This window comes from Heloderma suspectum, chromosome Z (genome assembly GCF_057233095.1).
Source record: "Heloderma suspectum isolate Gila_16-S chromosome Z, 16-S_ref, whole genome shotgun sequence".
NCBI lineage: Eukaryota > Metazoa > Chordata > Lepidosauria > Squamata > Helodermatidae > Heloderma > Heloderma suspectum.
The window spans coordinates 7,331,719-7,347,172 of NC_139476.1; the positions used below are offsets into that span (position 1 = coordinate 7,331,719).

Below are 15,454 nucleotides of genomic sequence, written 5' to 3' on the forward strand. Positions count from 1 at the left end.
GAATCCCGTAGTCTGGGCATGGGGCCAACAGCCTTTCCCCGATGCCTGTCTCTAGCATATGGAATTCAGAGAGAATGAGAGATCGCCTTGGCCTGTGGGGGTTTACAGCCTGTGGAGAGCGCCATTGCCCCAGAGGCCCATTTGTGGAACACATGTGAAAGGGGCTCCTGTGCTGCTCCCAAACTCTGGAACGCACATCCCCAAGAACCACAACCCCCCACTTTCTTTGCTTTTAGAAAGGCTGTGAAGACGCACCACTTTAATTTAGCATTTTAAATTATGTACTGGCTGCTGTACAGGCAGGCAGGCCAACAAGAGGGCCAGGAGAAAGAGAGAGAGAGAGAATATGTGTGTGTGTCTTGGGAGGAGGGATATGGCAAGGGGGGGCTGCAGTGAGAGAATGGGATGGCTCGGCCCAGGCTTTGCTCTGCCTCTGCTAGCATGCAGTGCCCAGGTGAAACAGGTTCCCCACCTCATGCTATACAACTATTTATCTGGGACTAAATCCCAGTGGAATTTACTTCGGAGAAGACACGCAGCATCAGCCCAAAGAGACTGACAGATCAAAAGGAGGTTTGTGTCCCAGAAGAGCCTCTAATTATAAGCGTCGTAAAGGAATCATCCATTTTTGCTCAGGAAGGATCGGGTTTAGCGAAGACAGCCCTAACTGGGGGATTAGTTTCTTTGGAAGAGCAATTTTAGAAGCGAAGGTTTAACGTGGAGGGACTTCTGTCTGCCGCAATATTATTTATGAGCCTTTTTAAGGTATTGCCTTGGGTCAAAACAGGTTCACGGGAATCCCCCCCCCCCCCCCAAGATACACCTTTCAATTCCCCACCAGATAACATTTCAACTAGTGCCTCTGGTTCACCTTTCCCCAGGTGCGTGTTGATGCTCATGTACCGCGCTGTCCCCGTCAGGCTTTTGTGCTCCCGGTATGGGATGTGTTTTTTGGTCTCTGGATCAATGTACTCTTTGGCCAGGCCGAAGTCAATGATGTGGATGGTGTGCTGGCGCTTGCTTCCGGGCCGCCCCACCAGGAAGTTCTCCGGCTTGACGTCTCTGTAGATCAGACTTTTGGTGTGAACATACTCCATCCGCGTGATCTGGGGAAGGAAGGGGGGGGGGGCAACCGTCAGGATTGCACGCATGCTTAAAAAGTAAAAAATAAAAAGCAGCATTTGGAATTTGGGGCCTGGAAAATCTGGATTCTGGAAAGTCTCTGCAATATTCCAGCCTTGTAAATAAGCCCACAAAAGCTACTGGCCTGATTTTTTTTTTTTAACTGGCCCGCCAAAAAGCTAGTAGCGACCTAGTGTGCGCGATTAAACAACCCATGGTCTGTCAACCATAGGCTGTTTGGGAGTTTGCAGGAGCGCACTTCCGGGGCACTAAACCACCTGGAGACACTCAGTCCCTGGGCTGTTCTCTGTGACTGCAAACCCAGAATTCTGGGATGTTGAAGGAGAAACAACCCAGCGTTCTAACCCAAGAACAAACCATGTGTTGAACAAGCAATGGGTTGTTTAATTGCATGAACCAGGTCACTGTATGTTTCCATTCTGTCCACAGAGGAGGGGAAATTGCCTCTTTCTCCCGGGCCAGCATGGAAAAACACAGGCTTCTAGCCTCTTAGCAGGGCAGTTAAACAAAAAAGCACCTTTTACCAAGTGGACCAGCAGAGGAGGCATGGAACCCTCCAATCCTCCTCCACCAGCCAATGAAACGCTCGAGACAGCTGATGACTAAACAGATCCAGGTTTTTAAAACATCATCCAAAAATATTTCTTAAGACAAGCACGGGAAAAAAAAGAGTGATATAATACAGAAGGAGACAAAAAATCAAGGAGAAGCCAGGCCAAAGGCTGTTGCTAGAATAAAAATACGATGGCGGACGATGGTTACTGGGGGATGAGACGGATCTTCCCTGGGGCAGGGAGTTCTTTTTGGACTGCAACTCCCATTATCCTGGGGGTGATGGGAGTTGTAGTCCAATGCTTCTGGAGAGAGCCAAGTTGGGGACGGCTGCTGTAAAGCATCAGGAGGCAACAACTGCCCATCCGTGGAGGGTGTCTCCAGTTTCTCTAGGGTAGTGCTGGTCTCTAAGACAGGTGGCTCACCAGCTGGATGGCAATCATGAGGGCTGTCTTGAGAGTGAACGTCCGGTCGCACAGGTCAAAGAGGTCTTCCAGGCTGGGGCCCAGCAGTTCCAAGACCATGGCGTTGTACTTCCCGCATGGGCCAAAGTAGTAGACCTGAGGGATCCCTTCTGGAAGGGGTGGTGCAGAGGGAGGGAGGGAGGGAGGGAGGGAAAGAAGAGGTGAGCCTGGCACCACATCTCGATTTGTGAGGATTGTAACCCCCTTGGGGCAGGGTGCTTACCCTTCATTCTTTGGGAAGCACCATGTATATGACAGTATATTATTCTAGATACTGGGGTTGCAGAAATCGTGGCTCCCCAGTCTGGCCTGAGTTCCTCCAGGGGGTAGGGCTTGGCCTCCAAGCAGAGGAATTCCCCCACCCCAGGGGAATCTCCAGCATTATCTCCAAACTGAGACTGGAGATAAGAGCCAGGATTTCCCTGCATGCCGCTTTCCCTCCCACAGGGATGCAGGCAGCAGGGGACTAGGCTAGCGCTGGGAAGCACGTATTAGTAGCAAACTCGTTCTCATAGTACCTATCCAAAATGGCACCACCCACTCACAAGAGGAAGTTATTTATTTATTATTTATTATTTAATTTATTAATCGCCCATCTGGCTGGTCACCCAGCCACTCTGGGCGATGTACAACATACAATAAAACAATAAAATTCTACAATAAAAACATTTTCTAAAATACCCTAACCCACCCCAAATGCCTGCCTGAACAGCCACGTTTTTAATGCATGACGGAAGCTCATTAAAGAGGGGGCATGACGGAGTTCCCTGGGGAGGGAGTTCCACAGAGTGGGGGCCACCACAGAAAAGGCCCTCTCCCTCGTCCCCACCAGTCTAGCTGTCCTGGCTGATGGGACAGAGAGAAGGCCATCCGAGGCTGATCTTGTTAAGCGGCCTGTCTGGTGCTGCTGGAGGCGCTCCTTAAGATAGGTTGGGCCGGAACCATATAGGGTTTTAAAGGTCAAAACCAACAACTTGAATTTGGCCCGGAAAACAACTGGTAACCAGTGCAACTCCTTCAGCACTGGAGTGATGTGATCTCGCCGGCGGCTGCCTGTAATCAGGCCAGCCGCCGTGTTCTGTACCAGCTGCAGCTTCCGAACCGTCTTCAAGGGTAACCCCACGTAGAGCGCATTACAGTAGTCTAAACGAGAGGAGACCAGGGCATGTACTACCGATGGGAGCAGATGGTCGGGAAGGAAGGGGCGCAGCCGCCGTATCAGATGGAGTTGATACAGCGCTGTCCGGCTCACAGCTGACACCTGAGCCTCCATGGACAGCTGGGAGTCCAAAATGACCCCCAGGCTGCGGACCTGGTCTTTCAAGGGTAGCCGTACCCCATTCAACACCAGGTCAACATCCCCTAGCCTCCTCTTGTCTCCCACCAAAAGTACCTCAGTCTTGTCAGGGTTCAGCTTTAGCCTATTCCTCCCCATCCAGCCACTCACCGTCTCCAGACATTTGGACAGGGATTCTACCGCCAACCTTGGTGAAGATTTGAATGAGAGGTAGAGCTGCGTGTCATCCGCATATTGATGACACTGCACCCCAAACCTCCTGATGATAGCCCCCAGCGGCTTCACATAGATGTTAAATTGCATCGGGGAGAGGATGGAACCCTGTGGCACCCCACAAGTGAGTGGCCACAGGTCCGAAACCTCCTCTCCCAGTGCTACCCTCTGGTACCTGCCGGAGAGGAAGGACCGGAACCACCGCAATATGGTGTCTCCAATGCCCAACCCCTCTAGGCGGTCCAGGAGGATACCATGGTCAATGGTATCAAAAGCTGCTGAGAGGTCGAGGAGAACAAGGAAGGAGCATTCACCCCTATACAGAGCCCTCCTCATATCATCCACCAAGGCGACCAAGACCGTTTCTGTCCCATGCCCAAGCCTGAAGCCTGACTGAAATGGGTCTAGATAATCTTGGAGGAACTCTTGGAGGAACCAAAGCAGGCTTGGAGGAACTGCATGCTTTGCAGAACCAAAACCCAAAGAGAGTGGGGAACCCCAGAACAGCCCAATGAGGACTGGACACGCCTAGTAGCCACACAGTACTGAAAGACTGTTTTTGTCTTCTTTTATTTATATCCCACCTTTCCACCAAAAAGGGTGCTCAAGGCAGACAACAGTACAAAAATAGATTACAAGGAAAAATCTTAAAGCATAACATAGAGCAGATATGCTTGGTTTAACCAAGCATATGCTTGGTTAAAGCATAACCAAGTTACTCTTACCAAGAGTAACTTGGTAAGGAGCACCTGAACAGGAGCAAAGTCTACACTGCATTTTGTTGCAGGTCCAACTCACAGTCAGTCCTTAAATTCCCTGGGTGAGGGAAACCCCCAACGCCTCCCCTAAACGTGGATCCAAATGCTAATCCTGCGCAAAGCTGCCACTCACTCTCACAAGGCCCACCAGGAAACCCAAACCAAGGATCTCTGGGAACTGTAGTCCTGTGTTGGACTACAACCCTATCACCCCCACCCAGGATGGCTACTGGTCACACTGGCTGAGAATGCTAGGAGTTGTAGTCCAACCCATCTGGAGGGTGCCAGGTTGAAGAAGGCTGGGCCATGGATTTCCTAACACCAGGACTAAGGGTGCAATGCTACGTATGTTTAGACAGAAAAAGTCCTAATTCCAATGTTTGTTTAGACAGAAAAAGTCCTAAACTCCTATGCATGTTTAGACAGAAAAAGTCCTAAATTCCTATGCATGTTTAAACAAAGTCCTATAATCCTATGTTTGTGTAGACAGAAAAAGTCCTAAATTCCTATGCATGTTTAGACAGAAAAAGTCCTACAACTCCCAGCATTCCCCAGCCACCCATGCTGGCTGGGGAATGCTGGGACTTGTAGGGCTTTTTTCTGTCTAACCATGCATAGGATTGCGGCCTAAACTATTCACTGATCTGACTTGTATGCCACCCTTCAATATACAATTACCAGGGCATACCAATGTCTTAATATATATTATCTTTCTTGTGATAGAGAATTGCAAAGTTCTAAGTGATATTATAAGGAATAAAAAAAAATGGATTCACAGTTATCAAGCCAGTTTACAAAAGTTAAAAACAGAATAAAAACACAACAGAACATCAGAAAAATAATTACACGTGTGTACACACAGCATGATAAAAGCAGCAGTACAAAAATCCATGATTTATTTTTTTTTAAAACCCCACACACATTCAGACAGTAAAAGCCTACAAACCATAATATGGAGCATGGCTGAGGTAGAGGAGGGTTGTTAGTAGAGCATGTTAAAAAGTGGTTATCTACTTACAAACAACCCTAAAAGGTAGGTCTGCATTATTATCCCCATATAACAGATGGGGAAGATTGAGGTTGAAGGGAATTGAGCACAGCTTCCCTCAGAGGCCAGGGGAAAAAAAGCAGGAATGCACCAAAGCCAACCTCTAAGTGCAGAGAAGGGTACTTTATTCCACACAATTATGTTTTAAATTAGTAACATCTGCAGGCATACCCTTAAAACACACCCAATCTTTAGTTTCCATTGATTCTGTTGTGAAGCAGTTCTTCCAAGCCGTTCCTCTGCCATCATGAGGACTAGAGGACTTAAAAACGTTTCCTTTTGAAGTCCCCATCAGACAATCCGCCGGACGCTCTCTACAAAGCAGCTGTTGCCACTCACCTGCGTTGCCAAGCTGTTTGTAGAATCGATACTCCAGGTGGAGTTGAGGAGCTCTGGATTTGATAGGTTCCTGGGGAAGAGGCAGAGAAAAAGAATGCGTTACAAACCCTATTGCTTTGTTCTTGCTAATGTGATGAGAGTTTTAAGAAACAAAACTGGGACTGTGACCTGGTGGAAATGGAGGCGAGGAAACTGAGGCTGCGATCCTCTGTACACTTACCAGAGAGTAAGCTTCACTGAACACAATGGGACTTACTGCTTAGTAAACACTGGTGCCAATGGAAGGTTTTTTTCTCAGCTTAATTGCCATGCAGCAGACAATTTCCAAGGGGGATTGCCGCCGGAGAGAGAAGGGTCTCTCCCCTTCCCACATGCTGCAACACCCCTAAAAAACCCCTTTCCCTGCATGGCAATTAAGCTTAGGGGGGGAAATCCATTGGTCTGGGCAGGATGCAAATTAATTGAGGAATTTATTTTACATGAGAGGATTTGGATAAGAAATGAATTGGCTGGCTTTGCCCCTGTGAAATTTAAATAAATCTTAGTAATTATTTCTAAATTTGCATATATCAATATAAATGACCACATGCAGACTTTATTCAGATTTGTGTCTTACGGGCTTGGGCCCAAAATCTTTAACATACCTAGCAACACCATTGCTGAAGAAGAATTAGAATCCCATCCGTTAAAAGAACGGGGAGACAAATTGCTAGGAGTAGGCTGCAATCACTTTTAAGTTAAACAAAATAAGGGCGAAAACAAGAAGAAACAAAGACATCTGATCTCTAACTCTTGATTTCCTTTCAGTACTTATAGATAAAAACACATCGCAAATTCTGGAGGGGTACCTCCATTCCAGCAAGAATAGAAAGGAGCCTTAAAGACTGACAGCTTTATTGTGGCACGGACTGGTGCAGGGTTTTCGTCAAACCAAACCAGGCATTTGTCCATGAAAGTTTCTGAACACAGTAAGTCACAGGCGGGATGGTAACTCAGTGAACAGATCACATGCCTTGCATGCAAAAGGTTCAAGGTTCGATGCCCAGCATCTCCAGGTAAGGGCTGGAAAAACACCTGCCTGAAGCCTTGGAGAGCGGCCAGTTGGTGTTGACAATACTGAGCTAAATGGAGCAAGGGTCTGACTCTGCATAAGGGAGCGAATGAAAATAAAATTTCTGTTTTATTTATTTACAGCACAGTATACCACTCCACATGTAAACAGATTCCGGACTGGTGAACAACAAGAGTTAAAATGGACAAAAGATAAGAAGAATGAAATATACTAAGATTATTCTTTAAAAAACAGAGTGCCAAAAAAACCAAGCCAGAGGCAGGGAGTTCCACAGGGCAGGAGCCACCACACGGAAGGCTCTTCTTTGGGTGGACTCCAGTCGGGTCACAATTCCATGTGGACCCACCAAAAGCATGCCATCTGATGATCTCAGTGACTGGGCAGATTGGTAAGGGAGAAGGCACTCTCTCAGGTATCCTGGGCCCACACTGTTCAGGGTTTTGTACACTAGTATTAGAACCTTAAACCCAGTGGCTGGGTGACCAGCCAGATGGGCGATTAATAAATTTAATAATAAATAAATAAAACCTGGCCCGGTAGCAAATAGGCAGCCAAGGGAGATGCATGCTGGAAAGGGGCAGCTCCCGACAACAGCTGAGCTGCTGCGATCCACACTAGCTCCGGCTCCCGGAGCAGCCTTGAGGGCAGCCCCACATAGAGCGCATCACAGTAATCCAGTCTTGAGTTTACTAGTGCCTGTACCACTGTGGCCAAGTTATCCCTGTCCAGGAGAGGCTGTAGCTGGCGAACCAGACCAAGGTAATCAGAATTCAAAACCAAGAAAAAGCCAAGGCGGGGATAATGGTATAAGGCAGCTTCCTATGTTCCTAATCTGTAAGTCTTTAAGGTGTCACTAAACTCCTGTTGGGATTTAAAAAAGAAGAGCAAGAGCAAATGCTCCATTCAATATTTCAGAGATTGAGGCCTGTAACAACTGAAGTGACATTTAATTTTTTGTTAACTGTCATGTATGCACATGTTCATAAAATCAATCAATCATGTATTTATTTTATTTATATCCCACCTTTTTCCTGCAAAGAACCCAAGGCGGTTTACAGAATCTCCTCCTCTTCCTCTCCATTTTATCCTCACAACAACCCTGTGAGGTAGGTTAGGCTGAGAGTCAGTGACTGGCCCAAAGTCATCTCTCAAGACCCAGTCCAACACTTTAACCACTACATCACACTGGCTTTCACTGTCTTATGGTGTGCATTGTATTGGACATTTTTTAAAATGCAAAAAAGCCACTGAATACTCAGCACTAAGTCTCCAGATAAATGAATCTCATAAAACCTCTCTCTCACTCTGTCCGAGACACCAGGGAACTTCTGCCTATCTGAGCAGATAATTCTGGGCTAGACTGATTCAATGGTCTGACAGTATAAAGCAACGAATGAAAATAAAAATTCTGCATGGAGGTAATCCAAATTCAAAATTCAGAAATGGCTGAGGTGGAATTTGAAGGAGGCCAGGCAGAAGAAGAGTGGTTGGTGATCTGATCTAGGTAGAGGGGCCAGAAACTGGGATGTTGCTGTGAGGTTAAGAGGCATTATATAGCCCATCTGGATGTCAGAATATAAACATGAAATAAACAGAATAGGATCCCACCCCGACACACCTAAAACACACTTTGGATTATTTGAATAAATTTACAGGACAAAAATAATATCCCTATCTTCCACAAAGAACCTGGAAACACGTTAAATCAGTAGCATGTGCTTGTTTTTAAAACCCAAAATGTCCTCCATCTGGAGATGACCTGATGGGGGCAGGGGGGGTGGGGAAGAGAAGGGAAAGGGGGCAATTTTAAAACCAGAGAACCAAGCATATTAGAAGTGAGCTTACCAACTTGATTGCTACGTATTCGTTCGTATAAAGGTTCTTTCCTGAAAAAAAATAAATAGGAGAATTGAGCAAAAATAGAACAATGGAAACATTTCTCATGCCAGGTTTGTCATACTGGGAGATCCCACAACAGTGCACAAGAGATGCTAGTCCTCGGTGTTTGCCTTGCTAGCATGACTTGTCAGATTTGGGGGCCAATCAATGGCTTGAAAGGAGAGCAAGAGGAAGACGTACATGCAAACACTTTTCTAGTTTTAGAACAGTTTCCTTATGGAAGGAGGTCCACAAAGGACCAGGTTGTCTTCAAACCTTGATATGAGAGCAATGAAATTGACATTTCGTATGTGAATTTGGGGGGGAGAGGCCATAACAAGATGGTTCAGCACCTGCTTTGGATGGAGAGCATCTCAGCTTCAACCTCTGATTAAATGTCAGGTAACACGGGTGGTGGAAGGGATCTTTCTCTGCCTGGAGAGACACTCTCAGTCAAAAGCAGGTGATACTGGGGTATATGGCCCAATGTTGGTACAAATCTGCTTAATACGCCAATCCTTTTGCTTGTTGTCAAAAGTCATCTAAACATAACCTCCTGTTGTGTCCATGACGTTCACGCCCCCTTTTTCATAGCAGATAGCTAACGATTGTTTTAAGTAGGAAACAGAGAAAGAGGAGAGAAAGAAGAGAAAAAAGAAAGAAGTAAACAAAACAATCCTGCTTGTCAGTACAGTTGTCCTTATAGCTCCCAAATTTTCCCCAGTCCAACAATATTGATTATTAACCCGTCCTGGAGCCTACTGTGCAAGAAAGGTATCTCTGAGCATGCACAGAGTGCCTTCTCCCCCCACCACTTAGCAATTGCAGACTGCCTCCACACCACTTAAAAAGGGTTCCTTCTAGTGCAGATGGCAAGACGCTCACACAGGCCTCTGCCCCAGTACTTTCTTTTTTAAGACATTAAGCACTGCCCTCACCAGGGACAGAATTCTAATTAAAGAAGAAATTAGGCTCCCGTAGTTAATTTAAGGCCGTTGTTATCTACCGTTATCCAGATGTGCTGCAAGCACAAAACAAGAACCAGAAATATGTACTGAGCCATAAATTAAGTAAGGAGGCTATGGACTCGAGAGAGGGCTTTCTCAGTGGTGGCCCCCTGTTTGTGGAACTCCTTCCCAAGAGAGGTGCGATTACTCTCCACTGGGACTATCTTTAAAAATAAATTAAAGACCTTTTTATTTACACAAGCATTTGGCTCCCAGTGTGTTGGGTTTGGGTGTTATTAGGTTAATTATAGATGTATTTTAATTATTTTAGTGCGATAGTATGATTTTACAATTGCATTTGTTTTATTACTGTTATAAGCTGCTTTGTGCTCCTTCTGGAGGAATGGTGGAATATAAGAATTCTGAATAAATAAAATAGTGTGTGAGTATGCAGATATAGCATATTTTCAAGGAATCGAGTGTTTGTGAAATGGGTACATTTTTCTAGCCTGTCTTTAAAAGATAAGCTATTAAAAAATCTGTCCATTCTACAGATGGAGTCCAGTAGTGAAAATAATTTCCTAAGTATTTCTATTGGGGTTTTGTTGTTGTTGTTAACCTAACACAAGCAAAAGGGTTAAATACTGAGACTTCAAAATAACAACTAAGTAGTGTGGATGTGCAATTCTCACCCTGGTCCTTTCTGCCTTCACTGGCATTCTGAGAATATAGCAAACATACTAAAAAGGCAGCTTTTAAAGCAGGGGTGTTGAACCTCAGGCTAAATCCAGGCCCACTGGGAAGCCAAATAGCTACTAGTCTTGATGGCTATGTGCTACCTCCAGCATCAGTGGCAGTATGCCTATGCACACCAGTTGCTGGGGAATATGGGTGGGAGGGTGCTGCTGAGCTCATGCTCTGCTCGTGGGTTCCCGGTCAACAGCTGGTTGGCCACTGTGGGGTGGAGTGGGGGATAATACTTACGGAAATTGCAGAATTTTATTGTTTTAAACTGTTTTTATTGTATGTTGCACATCGCCCAGAGTGGCTGGGTGACCAGCCAGATGGGCGATTAATAAATTTAATAATAAATAAAATAATAAAAAACAGAATGCTGGACTAGATGGAATTTTCTTAAAACAATTAGTAAAAAAAAAGAGAGCCTGGGTCAAAGATATCATCATGAATACCAATTAAACAACTTCTAATTATATTCTGGGAATGTGTTAACAGCAGTTTATGGAGATGGGAGATAACCTGATCAGTCCGATTCTGCACTGCGGATGGTGTACAGAAGGGCATGTGGTCTCTTGCAAGGCCTGGCCTAAGTGCAAAGGTAATGACGGTCAATGAATAGAGAATTTGGGGAGGTAGAGTAGATCTGAACAAGGAGGAGTCTGGATATAAATGCAAGGGACAGGGGAGGGAAATAGAAAATGAAACCAAAAGTGAACAGAACATATTTGTGCACTCCTGACTCCTGAAGAAACTTCTACTCCATGTATCCCCCACAGTGTATCTACCTTCTAGTGAAACCTACATCTCTGAATATGTATTAAGGTTGTAATAAACAATAATGTACGTCTATCAAATCGACCCTGATTATTTTTTTATTATTTATTACATTATTTAACTTATATACAGAATACATCATGAGAAACGCCGGCTTGGATGAATCACAGGTCGGAATTAAGATTGCTGGGAGAATTATCAACAACCCCAGATACGCAGATGATACCACCCTAATGGCAGAAAGCGAAGAGGATCTCAAGAGCCTCTTGTTGAGGGTGAAAGCGGAGAGTGCAAAAGCTGGTTTGAAACTCAACATTACAAAAACTAAGATCATGGCATCTGGCCCCATCACTTCCTGGCATATAGAAGGGGAAGAAATGGAAGCAGTGACAGATGTTACTTTCTTGGGCTCCAAGATCACCGCAGACGGTGACTGTAGCCATGAAATTAAAAGACGCTTGCTTCTTGGGAGGAAAGCTATGGCAAACCTATACAGCATAGTAAGAAGCAGAGACATCACCTTGCTGACAAAGGTCCGCATAGTCAAAGCTACGGTTTTCCCAGTAGCAACGTATGGCTGTGAGAGCTGGACTATAAGGAAGGCTGAGCGCCGAGGAATCAATGCCTTCAAACTGTGGTGCTGGAGAAGACTCTTACGAGTCCCCTGGACTGCAAGGAGGTCAAATCAGTCCATCCTGAAGGAAATCAACCCTGACTACTCACTGGAAGGACAGATACTGAAGCTGAAGCTCAAATATTTTGGCCACCTAATGCGAAGAGAAAACTCCCTGGAAAAGACCTGATGCTGGGAAAGACTGAAGGCAAAAGGAGAAGGGGACGGCAGAGGATGAGATGGCTAGATAGCATCACCGATGCAATGAATATGGACTTGAGCACACTCCAGGACAGAGCGCAGGACAGGAAGGCCTGGTGTGCTATGCTCCATGGGGTCACGAAGAATCGGACACGACTGAACGACTGAACAACAACAAAACCACACCATACCCAAAGCTCTCTGGGCAGTTCACAATGATTAAAAGCCACTAAAATGCAGCATGGAAAGTTTAAAACTATTTACATAAAACACACAGACTGTATACAACAGAGACAACTTACATCTAAAAACAACTTTGAGCAATCAACCATTACCAGAAAAAAAATGCAGAACCTGATTAAAATTCATCGTATGCTGCCAAATGCCTGAGAAAAGAGAAAGACCTGGTGCCGAAAAGGTAATAATGTTGGCACCAGGTGGGACCTGCCAGGTAAATCATTGCACAATTGAGGGGCTGCCACCAAGAAGGCCCTCTCCCTTGTTGCTGCTTTCTGAGCCTCCCCTGAAGGAGGCACCCAGAGGAGAGTCTTAGATGCCAAGTGCAGTGTACAGGTGCAGCGTACAGATAGGTTCATGTCTAGAAGCCGTCTAGTTCCACATCCTGTTTCCAGCTCTGGATGATCAAATGCCTCCACAATGTCCCACCAGTGGCAACCGAAATTCAGAGGTAGAATGCCTCTGAAGATGGAGGTTCACAGACCTCTCGGCCATGAAAGCACTTTATCCCCCTTTTAATGCCACCTCAGCCAGTGTCCATCACCACACCTTGTAGCGGAGGGTTTTGTAAAAATCACTTATGAATTGGAAAGCTCTTGCCCACCAGCAACTGGTATTCGTCAGAGGTATACTGTATCTAAACCTGGAGATTCCATTTTAGCATGATGGCGAAACCTTCTCCATGAATTTCTATCTAAATCTCAGAAAGGAACGAGAAAAAGAAAAGATCAGGCCAACCTAGAAGGATAACTAGTGCAGTGCAAACCTGAGTACAGTCATATCCATCTGGGTACCACCACCACGTTTTTTCCCTCTTCCCTCCCAATTCCTTTCCTTGTGTCTCATGTCTTTTAGATTGTAAGCCTGAGGGACTCTAATGGCTGCTTTTTGTAAGCTGCTCTAGGAGTCTTTTTTGGCAGAAAAGTGGAGTAAAAATGCTTTAAATAAGTGAATAAATCCCATTCTAAGAGTCAGCTAAGCCACGCCTTGGGGCAAGCCACGTCTACCACTGCATAGAAACTGAAAAAGAAAGACAGTGTAAATCACTGGGTGAATTTCCTTTCCAGTTTAAGAGCGAGAAGCAAATCTGAGTGATCGAACGCATTTTTAAAGCTCAAAACCACAGCATCCAAGACCTTATTTTTTAAGGGCGAAGGGTAGAAAGTCTGCCTCATATCTTTCCAGCGCTTATGCAAAGCAAGTGATATTGCAATTTTCGAACCCATCAGTGGCTAACTCTCTCCCTCCAAAGACACACAAGTTCCGCCTAAGTCTCTTTTAAAATGCCATATTTAGCTCCCAGCTTCCCTCAACCGGAAAACATTCAATCCTTTTAACTGTGCGGGTTTTGTTTTTTGAAGTTCTTTTGGCCTTCAATTAGCTCTCCAGTTTAATCAGAACTGCAAACATAAAATCTGTAAGCAAGACAAAAAAAAAACAAAACCCAGTACCACCCAACCAGATTGCAGGATATTCTGGTGGAGATTTGAAGACTAAGGGTGCAATCCTATGCATGTTTAGTCAGAAAAAAGTCCTACAACACCCAGCATCCCCCCAGCCAGAGGAGACTTATACACACCCACGTGAATAGAAGAGCAACCTTAAAATAGCAGAGAGTGGGGAATCCAACTATTTCCACCTTTTTGTCCTCTAGCCTATAGGGCAACTTTCGCCAAGCTGGGGCAATTCAGATGTGCTAGACTACAACACCCATCATCCAACACTCAGGCAGAATGTAGGGCACCGGAGTGGGGAGGGCCCTTGCATTTTTCTGTAGGTCTTTACATTTTTCTTTTTGCGATAAAGCTCACCACCTTGAACAAATTATGGAAAAGATTGATCCAGTCATTAGGGAAGAATTAAATGGCAGTGGGAGGAAGAGAGGGAGGTAGATTCCAAAACACAGCCTTTTTGGTGGTGGCACCCAGGTTGTGGAACTCCTTCCCCAGAGAGGCCCAGTGGGTCCCTTCTCTTGAGGTTCTCAGGTGAATGGAGGAAACGTTTGTTTGTCTGGCCAAGCATTCTATTGGGTTTTTAAAAAACATCTCTTCCTGACCTGGGAATGTTTTCAATGACTGCTTTTAAAGGTCATTGTTGTTTCACATGCTTTTTGGGAGATACATGTTTATGGATGCAAGCTGCCTTAGGGGCCCTTTTGGAGGACAAAATGGTGGAATGTAAGTAAATAAAACATCCACAGTTCAGACTTTAAAATGTTTGCTCCAGGGAACGTACAGAACAAAGTTATGCAAGAAGATTCGGTGCAAGCGTTGGATCTCCATCACAGATGTCATGGCAGCCCTCTCCTAACTACAAGCCCTGGATTCTTTGATATGCCAAGGGCTGGACATTTGACAGGTAAAAAAAGAAAACTGGCCAATTGACCAGTCAAATAATTGGCCAAGTATTGTCAAATATTTCTTCAAAGCAGCCTTCCTCAATCTGACGCTCTCCAAATGAGTAGAACTACTGGCTCTTTTTGGCACTAGGTGAAGACCTGATTTCCCCAGGCATTTTAGTCTTTCAGTTTCTGTTGTTTTAAATCTGTTACTGTATTTTAAATCTTGGCACTGCTGATAGGTTTTATTTTGGTTTTTATTTTATTTTATACTGTAGTTTTAAACTTTTATATTGTATTTTATGGTATAAATTGTTGGCTATTGGGCAGAATAGAAATGTAATAAATAAATAAATAATACAACTTCCACCATCCCCAGCTACCATGGCCATTGGGGATGCTGGGAGTTGTAATCCAACACACCTGGAGGGCACCAGATGTAGGAATGCTGCTTAACTTTATCTGAACAACAACTACTGTTTTAATTTAAAAAAACAATTAGCCATTTAAAAAATACTAGTGATTTATTACAACATTTAAGCATGTTAGGAAAGTTCTCTATTCCCACAGGCTTGTGCCCTGGAACACCCAGGTCTGGACACTACGCTTCTGTTTATACACTCTAGGATTGCAGTAGCCCTTTTAGTAGCTGCATCACACTCCTGGCTCATGTTCAGCTTGGGAATTCAGTTGCAATTGAAAACACACACAATTAAAAACAGAAATGAATAAATGTAACAGCAGCCTTTTAAAAAAACACCAGTTTTTAAAGGCAGTTATAAATGTAAGCTATCAGTGTCATTTCTGACTGTGTGGAATACTTTACCAAATAATAGGCAGTC

The 15,454-nt window shown here is 44.8% G+C and overlaps 1 protein-coding gene across 8 annotated transcripts in view; it reads right to left on the bottom strand.

Moving 5' to 3' along the window:
- The window catches only part of CSNK1G2 (casein kinase 1 gamma 2), a 77,087-nt gene that overhangs the window by 18,972 nt on the left and 42,661 nt on the right, over nt 1-15,454 (bottom strand). For 6 of the 8 annotated variants that reach the window (XM_084826422.1, XM_084826418.1, XM_084826420.1 and 3 more), the window contains 4 exons: nt 8,732-8,772; nt 5,815-5,884; nt 2,121-2,269; nt 872-1,106 (listed from right to left, as the gene is read on the bottom strand). In XM_084826422.1, coding sequence (XP_084682548.1) covers nt 872-1,106; nt 2,121-2,219 — 334 coding nt within the window. In that variant the 5' untranslated portion in view covers nt 2,220-2,269; nt 5,815-5,884; nt 8,732-8,772. Of the gene's footprint in view, nt 1-871; nt 1,107-2,120; nt 2,270-5,646; nt 5,885-8,731; nt 8,773-9,117; nt 9,366-15,454 lie in introns of all 8 variants that reach the window. The other 2 variants (XM_084826421.1, XM_084826415.1) reach the window with 2 other exon arrangements.